Here is a 9170-nt window from a genome sequence, read left to right on the forward strand (position 1 = left end):
GGGAAAGGGCAAGTTGTACAGCTAAGAACGTAACGTTTTTCAGTATATTAATTATATTCAATAGATGAAATATTTTTAGGAATGAGAAAGTAGAGACAGAGAGAGGGAGCAAGGGAGAAGAGGTGGAAGAAAGGCAGGCAGACCCTCCTCCCGCAGCTCTCACCAGGACAGGTACCCTGCAGCTCTCGGCCAGAGATTGCCAGGCGCGTGTGGAGGACGACGCCCCCAGGCGGCTAGAGCGCAGCGGGCGCGCGGCGGCCCAGCGTGCAGTTGCTCCTCTCCGACGCCAGGTGGCGGCGCGGGCCCGGGAGGGGCGGACGCGGAGAGCTGGCGGCTGCGGGAGCTGCAGCAGCTCCGAGTCCAGGAAGCGGTGGACTCCATGGTGAAGAGTCTGGAGCGAGAGAACATCCGGAAGATGCAGGTAGCGGGGCAGGAGTCGAGCCGGAATCCTCTTCCCGACGGCCGGATCCCGGGTGCGGCCCTCTCCCCGCAGAGCCGGCTGGACGTCCCTGGGGTCGCCGCGGCGCCCTCAGCACGCCCCGCTGTCCTAGGGAACTTACGGAGCTGCGGCGGATCTGGCGGAGTCCGGGGCCTTCGCCGCGCGCAAGGCCGTTTTCCAGCCGCCCAGCAGCGGGTGGCGAGGGCAGGTGTCCACGGGCCGGTGTTAGCAAGCCGCTAGGGTGAGGCGACGTCCTCGCCGCCTCCTGCTCCTGCGCGGCCTGTCGCAGGTGAGCGGGCCGAGGCCCCGAGAGCGCACGGCCAAGGTGAAGGCGAAGGCTCCTGGCCGCCCCATGACCGAAGCCCAGTTCTGTTCCACCCAGCGCCGCCTCCGAACGCGCGGGTTTCCATGCTGTTCTGCGCTGACCCCCAATTGTGTGGACGTTGGGCCTGCCTCCCTATCTGGACTGTGCGTTGTGTTGTACGGACCCTGGAGTCACTCGCTGATCAGTGGGTCGGTTGACCTCTGGTGGAGTGTTCATAGCAGGGTCGCTGACCTTTGAACCCTGTGGTATAGACATCTGCTTTTGAGAACATGGCTTCCTCTGGCCTCTCCCGCCCCACCCCCGCCATCCGTGCGGCAAGTGCCCAGGAGCCGGCAGTGAGACCATGAAACACCACGAGATGCGGAGGACAGTTTCCCCAGACATAGTTTTAAAGTCCCGGTGTTTAAGGGAAGGAGAAAGCATAGATGGAGAGAGAAGGAAGTGCAAATAGGGACGTGGCCTCCTAACCCCTCTAGCACGCTGTGGCCACCTCTGTCCCCAAAGGCTTCCCAACCTAACCCGGCTCTGCCCTCTTTCCGCAGGGGCTCATGTTCCGGTGCAGCGCGGGCTGTTGTGAGGACAACCAGGCGTCCATGCAGCAGGTTCACCAATGCATCGAGCGCTGCCATGCACCTCTGGCCCAAGCCCAGGCCTTGGTGACCAACGAGCTGGAGAAGTTCCAGGTGAGGAATGTCTCCAACAGAGGACACTAGTCCTTAATGTGCTTTTTTTATAGAAGATGACAGACATTTGTTCAAAACTCTTGGCTTTGTGTCTCAATTCTGTTAACATTTATAGCAGTCTTGTGTCCAGCCATTCTTCCCAGGGTTTGAACTTTTGGGAAAAGTGCATAGAAAGGCCAGCAGGTGGCGGTAAAGGTGCTGGATCCCACATGGCTGACAGAGCTGTTTAAGATCCAGACACTCCACTTGAAAAAAACACCAGGCATATGTACATGTGCCCAAAATCCCAAGAGACTGGAGGAGAAGGGATTGCAGGGTAGCCATCCCTCCTGGGGTGGGCTGAGGGTCATGATTTCTCACTTTCTTTCTACCTCTCTTCAGTGAGTACACATGACCAACCAAAAAAGAAAAGTTTTAAAAGTCGAGTGCTGTGAGTTGAACCGATGTTCCCATAGAAACAATAATTTAAAAGGGAGTTGCCAGAGAAATTCATGGCCAAAAGTTATTATGTTTTTTGTTTTGTTTGTTTTTGCTACAAGCACCAAATGTAATCTGTGTGCTATGTGACACTCCCTAAAATATATATATTAACTCGGGACCGGCTGGTGGCATGGTGGTTAAGGCTCTGGACACTCCTACATGGCCGACCATGGTTCGAGTCCTGGACCATGGTGGATTGCTTTCTCACTTCCTTTCTCTCTCTCTCTCTCTCTGTCTCTCTCTCCAGTCAAGTTAAAATAAAATTAAATAAATAATTCATATATATATATATATATATATTCATGTTTTAAAAAGCAGAATCTCTTAATTAAGTGAAACAGAATAGTCTTTAAAAGGTACATATTGGGCCAGCTCTGTGGCTTGGTGGTTAATGCAGCCAGATCCCATATGGCCAACCCCACAGACCTTGCAGTTTGGAAAACACACCAGGCATGTGTGCATGCTGCCCAAAATCCTAACAAGAAGGCGAAATGGAGGAAAAGGTGATTGCAGCTTGACCACTCCCTGTAGTGCGTGCCTTCTCCCTCTCCTCCTCTCTGGCAAGTGTGCATACCCTCTAGCAAAGATTTTTAAAAAGAAAAGAAAAAGGGAAAGTGCATATTAGGGGCTGGCAGGTGGTATGGTGGCTAGGGTGCTGGACTCAAACATGGCACACCACAGTTTGAATCCTAGACCTGGTGGCTTGCTTTCTCACTTTTCCTCTCTTTCTCTCTCTCTCTCTCTCTCTCTGGTCAAATTTAATAATAATAATTATTATTATTATTATAAGTAAATAAAATTAAATAAATAATTTTTTTTTAAGCAAGACTACATACTTACCCAAGACTGCCCCTATATCTACACCCAGAGGGCAGCCCAACTCACCTCTGTGTCACTAAGGAGCTCTGTCTTTATTTGAACCATTGTTACTGTTGGCTAACTGATGACAAACCCCTCTGGGATTTCTAAAAGAGCTCCCTTTTTCCGTCACTGGAATAAAAGAAATAAATCTGCAACTTTGTTTTATCCCCTTCTTCTATATCTGTTTTTCTGGAGCTGGGGAAAGGAGGGCCCACTTCTGAACCAGTTTTTCATAGCCTGAGAATCCATTCTTATGGAAAGATTTCCTAATGTGATACATACTGACATCCTGGTATACAAAACTCTTCAAAAACACCACCATTCCAGAGGAATAACTTTACCAAGGTCATAGAACACCAAAAGATGGTTTCGTATTTATATTGACAGCTAGTTTTCTAAACCGGGGGTGGGAAGGGGTGTCTGAAAAATTGATTCCTAGATTGCTATATAACTCTTTCCTTTCATTCTCTTCTCAGTCCTCTCCAAGTAAACTAACTCTTCCACTGCTCTTGCTACTCACCTCCTGGGGCTAAGTCCAGTAGCCATTTCTCAGTTTTCATCTTTTATTTATTTATCTATTTATTTTCATTTGTCCGAGGTAGCATACATTTATCAGAAAGAAAGAGAGGAAGAAAGAGAAGGCACCCCCAATAGGGTATAGACACGCTACAGCATGCACACACACAAACCCAGGTTTGAAGCCACCAGGTCTGGGATTTGAACAACACAGTCAACCATGTGGGATCTGGCTCCCCCAACCACTAGGCTACAGGCAGCCTCTCAGTCCTCATCTTACTTGACCTGTCTGTATCATTGACACAGTGAATCATTCCTTTCCTCCTTAAAGCACTTCATTCAGTTGACCACTCAGCCACTTTACTCTCCTGGTTTCCACTCCCTCCCTGGCTATATTTTCTGGGCCTCCATTACTGGTGCAACCTTCTGATTCAGTCAAGACAGTCTTTGTCGATCAGCCTATAGTACAGTGTCTGGCACCTGATGAGCAATTGGTAACTGGAGGCCAGCCTCTCAGCTTCCTTACCCTCTTTTTCCTTGCCACAGGACCGCCTGGCTCGGTGCACCATGCATTGCAATGACAAAGCCAAAGATTCCATAGACGCAGGGAGCAAAGAGCCTCAGGTGAAGCGGCAGCTGGACAGTTGCGTGTCCAGGTGTGTGGATGACCACATGCACCTGATCCCGACTATGACCAGGAAGATGAAGGAATCACTCTCGTCTATGGGGAAATAAAAGTCCTTACCAGTGACCTTTGGGGCTGAGGGCAGGAATCTATTTTAAAAGAGCAATGGGAATTTTAGTCTTTTAAGCAAAGTTTATGAAGAAATTAAGGTTGGCAACAAGTTTAAAGTGTATGTCACTTGCCTGTGAACACTGGGGTTTTTTTTTAATCTTTTAATCCTAGAGAATGAAATGGAAAAAACTGGTGCTAAAATTTGGGTCAGAGAGAGCACAAAAGAGTGTGTCAGAACCTGAGTTCAGGTGACAATAGGACTTTCCCTTGTACCAAGTGAGAGCCCTCCAAGGGGCTAGATTCTTCCTGCACAGGTACCGACATACAGGTACTAGCTGGCTTCTCTCACCTGCCTGTGACCTGGTACAGTTTGAGGAGATGTTTCTCTTTGTTGCCAACCTGTTTGCCAGTAGTAAGCACCATTTTTGTAGGTTGTAAAACAATTCACAAAGACACTAATCTAGAAGGGGAAAAGGTTTCTGGGTCTTTGTTTTGCTTGGTTTTATTTTATATACAAGGGCTTAGTTGATGTAAATGAAGAGTTGGGAGGGAGAGTAGTTTGGATAACAGCTTGAAACAGTTCTTTGTGGACATCCTTTACTGGCCATCAAATGTGGATGTGTGTTTCTTCAGATTCTTACACAGCATGTTTTTTACCCTGGAGACCAGTTGAAAACAGAGAAGTAACAGCACATTGAGTGTGGAAGGCAGAGGGTCCCTCTTACTGACTGGCCCTGAAGCCGTCTACACAGAATGACAAGACAGTCTTACAGTAACAGTTTCCCCTTGATAGGAAAGAGGATTGTTATTGTGATATATACTGGTATCCAAGAGTGAACAGTAAAAGAGGAACAATTGATTACTTAAGAGAGTTGGAAAGTACTAGATGTGGAACACCTGGTTTTTCTAGAACAGAATGGAAGAAAACCTAAATCTAGCATGGCTTACTTAGCCCCCTAAGTTCCCAGAGTCCTACTGAGACAGTCCTCTGGCCACAAAGTCAAGGTGGAGACAAAGAAAGCAACTTGGCTAGGATGAGCTGGGAATCCTTTGGGGCAAAGGAGGGGCAGCCTCCCATTACCAAATACCCATTTTGGCCTTGGGCCTTTGCAACATGCAGTGTTCCTGCCCAGTGTGGCACCTTGTCCTTTTGATAAGGACCTTGTTGTCTTTTTGTCAGATTATTACTTGAAATGATAATATATAGCCTGTCCGTTTGCTGTTTCAAGACTGTGATATATTTTCCTAGTGGTTTGGTTTTTTAAAAATAAAGTTTAATTCCCCCCCTCCACTATGATGTTTCTTTCAATGTGGCAATGAATAAGTAACTTTCTTAGTATGCTTCTGGTAACATGTGAGATAAAGTTCTTAAAATGTTCAGAAGAGTGAAAATTAGTTATTAGGGTTCTGATGCAGGACTGGTTCATTGTATATAATAGAAAATGATTGAAAAGGTACACAGCTATCACCATCATCTAAGATCCTGACTACCAGAGGTGTACAAAGTGTATACGAGTCTTGGGACCAACAGTTGGCGTAATGGCTATGTCGCTGGACTCCCAGGTAGTCAACTGCAGTTGACTGGTGGCTTAAACTTGGACCTAGTGGCTTAAACTCATGCTGGGCATGTTTACATGTGTACCCAAGATCCTGAGAGGAGAATGGAGGAGAAGGGGTTGCAGTGTGGCCATTCCCCCTGAGGGGTGATTTCTGGCTTTCTGGCCACGCTCCCTATAGCAAAAACCTCTGGGAAAAAAGTGTATATGAGCTTAACAAAGCCTACTATCATTTGGTAGGTATTAAAGATGGAGTCATGAGGCCAGCAGGTGCTGTGGTGGATAAGGGCACTGGATTCCCACATGGCCAACCATGGTTCAAGTACTGAACCTGGTGGCTTGTTTTCTCACTTTCCGTTTCTGTCTCTCTCTCTTGTCAAATAAAAAAAAAAATGGAAATAAATAATTCTTTAGGAAAAAAATAAAAGATGGGGCCATTCCTCCTGAAGAGACCCTATTAAAGGTGCCTCCTCCCCCTGGGGCATGCATATGCTCTATTAAAATTTTTAAAATAAGAGTCATGCCTAAACATTGAAGTTTCGCTAATCACCCACCCTCTAAAAAGAATCACCAAGGCTTTTGCTTGGTCTGTCAACCCATAGATTCTACTTGGAGGTAACTGGGAACAAGTCAGAAGCCATTTTTTACACTTAGGTACTTGATGCGGAAAAGTAATAACATTAAAGAAAGTTTATGTGTTATGCCATATGTTTTATGTATGGGGCAGCGGTGCACTAAGTGGGCTTCTAGAGGCAGTGATAACAACTGCACAACAACAATCAGGAATACATTTCAGGGTTCTGGATTAAACTTCTGGGAGACAGGCTCTGTCCTCATCTTGAGGCAGAGGAGCAGCCACTAATTTAGAGGTTCCTGGAAGCCTCGGCCTCGCCCGACAGTGCGCGGTCAGGATACGTGCCAAAGAAATATTATGACCCACTCCAGAGCTGATCCTAATTTGGCATATATGAAGAAAAACGAATCACGGAGATAAGCGAAAGGCCGGTAAAACCGACCAGTTAAGTCTCAAGTTTGCACAAAACGGGATTGAAGAAAGTGCCTAGAGGCTCCGCCTCCCCATCCTGACCAATCGCTGACGACGCGACCGGAAGCTCGAGGTTGGCCAATACGAACAGGGGTCCCGTAAGTATCGCGAGGTAAAATGTGAAAATTGCCAGCAATTGATTGGCTGATAGGATTGGTGACGTCAGACGCAAAACGCCGGAGCTGCCGCGGGAACGTGAAGAGGCCGAGAATTCCGTTCAAAGGCATCCCTGAGCCCGCCGAGTTGGTACCATGAGCAAAGCTCACCCTCCCGAATTGAAAAAGTAAGTATGTGTGAGGGCTGCGCCGAAGTGGCTGCGTCTTGGCGTGCCTGCGTCCCTTAGGTCCTCCTCGCTTTTCCTATCAGTGCGTCTGGCGTGCGTATTCCGAACAGCGTGGGCCGCCTCATTTCTCATTCCGGTTCGAGGCCTCTGGGATTCTAGCCACCGTCCAGGGTTTCAAATCCTGAAACCTGAGCCGACCGGGTGTTTAGGCTTGGTCAATCAGTGCGATTACCAAATAGCCACGGCGCCTGCGTTCCACCCGCGTGCCTACTAGTCCTGAATTCCCCGCCCCGTGTCGCCCCAGGTCCTTGCTCCTTGAGGACCTCGAATGCTGCCGTTTATTAAACATTAGCATCAAGTTCTAGATACGGTGGCTGGAGGAGTAATTCTGTAAGGAACTAAGGAGAGGGCTGGAATGAAACTGATGGTTTTTGAGGAACCAGCTTATTTTAGAAATTCCATTCGTTTCTTTTTTCCTGCTTTGTGTATGTAGACTTGAATGTCGTTTGGTAGCTTGCTCTGTCATTGGAACCGTATTAGAACACTTATTTTCCTAATCAAAGAAGGTTAGCTTTGAGATTTTTTTCTCTGCACCCAGTAAAATGAAACTTTATCTTTATTTTAAATAAATAGGACTCGGTTTAAAACTTTAACCTCAAATATTACTTGACTGAATTTAACATGTTGCAGGTCTTAAGTACTTTCTTATATATATCTAGTGCTGAAATTGTGTTGTAATTGGATTGCACAAAGAGTGCAAAATTAATATAAGGATCAGTTTTTGCTGTAGTGGGATGGTCTTCCTTGGGAATAGTTCATTTATTATCAGCTTCATAAATAAGACATAAGGAAAAGTTCATATTTAGTAATTTTGCATTTAATGTGCATGAGTATCAAAAGCATCTTTCTTACAAAAACTCCATGTAAATTTAAGTTGGGTCTGTTTAATTTTTTAAATTGTTTTATTTAATCTTATTGTTATTATTTTTGTAATTTACTATAGGGCGCTTGTGCTCATCAGAGAGAGAAAAAAACAAGCTGACAGATCCAGGACTTGAACCACAGTCAGCCATGTGGGAGTCCAGTGCCTTAACCAGTATGCCACCTGCTGGCCTCTGGGTCTGTTTAATTATTAAATCATAAATCCAACATTAAGAAAAACATAAATGGGGTTATTTTTTTAATTATTTTATTTAACATTATTTATGTATTTATTTATTTTAATTTGACCAGAGAGGGACAGAGAGAGAGAGAGAGAAGGAGAGAGAGAAAGCAAACCGCAGTCTAGGACTCGAACCATGGTGGGCCATGTAGGAGTCCAGCATCCTTACCACCTACCGGCCCTGAAGAAAAACATTTCTTAAGGTTTTGAGAGGGAAAGTTAGACATCAACCCCCAGGAGAGAATGGCCACACCACAATCCCTTCTCCATTCTCTTCCTGGGATTTTGAGCAGGCACATGTGCACACGTGTCCAGAATGATTCTCAAGCACCCAGATCCAAGATTTGAATTGTTGTCAGCCATTGGGAGCCCAGTGCCTAACCACCACCTGCAACCCCCAAAATTTTGAAGATTATTTTGTAAAATTTAGTAAGCTGAGGAAGTCTTGTAGGTATTTTCTAGATTCATCCAAAATTAATTAATTTATCCAAATAGATGGAGGTTTTTATTTATTTAATTTCTTTCTCTTTTTTTTTTTTTTTTTTTTAAGAATTATTTCACTTTTTTCCCAGAGAGAAACAAGCCACCTGGTCCAGGATTCGAAGCAGTCAACCATATGGGAGTCTGGTGCATTTAACCACCATGCCACCTGCTGGCTCCTCATTATTATTTTTTAATTTGTTGTAGGGCACATGCGCTCACTAGAGAGAGACACAGAAGCAGCGGAAGTGAGAAAGCAAGCCTCCAGGTCTGGAACTCAAACTGCTGTTTGTCATGGTGGGAGTCCAGCACCTCAATCACCACACTGCGTGCTGGCCCAAAATAGTGTGTTTTTTCTGCTTGTAATCTGGAGTTTCCTTCTGGTTTTTTTGTTTTTTTTTTTTTTTTAAGAGATTTTTACTGTAGGATATGTGCACTCACTGGAAAGAAAGAGACAGAAAGTAACAGATCACCCCCCCAGGGCGGATAGCCACACCACAATCTCTTCTCTCCGGATTTTGGGCACTCAAGCACACATGACCGGCTTGAGTTTCAAGCCACCGGATCCAGGATTCAAACCCCAGGCAGCAAAGTGGGCGTCTGG

The 9170-nt window shown here is 46.0% G+C and overlaps 2 protein-coding genes across 3 annotated transcripts in view; both read left to right on the forward strand.

The window, feature by feature from the left end:
• Nucleotides 1–364: 364 nt before the first annotated feature.
• TIMCC (TIM double twin CX3C motif chaperone) lies at nt 365–5331 on the forward strand. Of its 2 annotated transcripts, none has more exons than XM_027772975.1 (3): nt 365–473; nt 1307–1447; nt 3851–5331. In XM_027772975.1, the coding sequence occupies exons 2-3, from the start codon at nt 1313–1315 to the stop codon at nt 4037–4039; spliced, it is 324 nt and encodes a 107-aa protein (XP_027628776.1). In that variant the 5' UTR covers nt 365–473; nt 1307–1312; the 3' UTR covers nt 4040–5331. The 2 variants fall into 2 exon arrangements, with proteins under 2 accessions (XP_027628776.1, XP_027628777.1); XM_027772976.1 differs by lacking the exon at nt 365–473 and adding an exon at nt 605–728.
• Nucleotides 5332–6787: 1456 nt separating this feature from the next.
• SNRPG (small nuclear ribonucleoprotein polypeptide G) overlaps nt 6788–9170 on the forward strand; it is a 9921-nt gene continuing 7538 nt past the window's right edge. The window contains exon 1 of the mRNA XM_027772977.1: nt 6788–6924. Within this exon, the coding sequence (XP_027628778.1) occupies nt 6893–6924 (32 nt within the window). The 5' untranslated portion in view covers nt 6788–6892. The remainder of the gene's footprint in view (nt 6925–9170) is intronic.

Source organism: Tupaia chinensis, unplaced genomic scaffold, assembly GCF_000334495.1.
Source record: "Tupaia chinensis unplaced genomic scaffold, TupChi_1.0 Scaffold000316_1, whole genome shotgun sequence".
In the NCBI taxonomy this organism is placed as follows: Eukaryota; Metazoa; Chordata; class Mammalia; order Scandentia; family Tupaiidae; genus Tupaia; species Tupaia belangeri.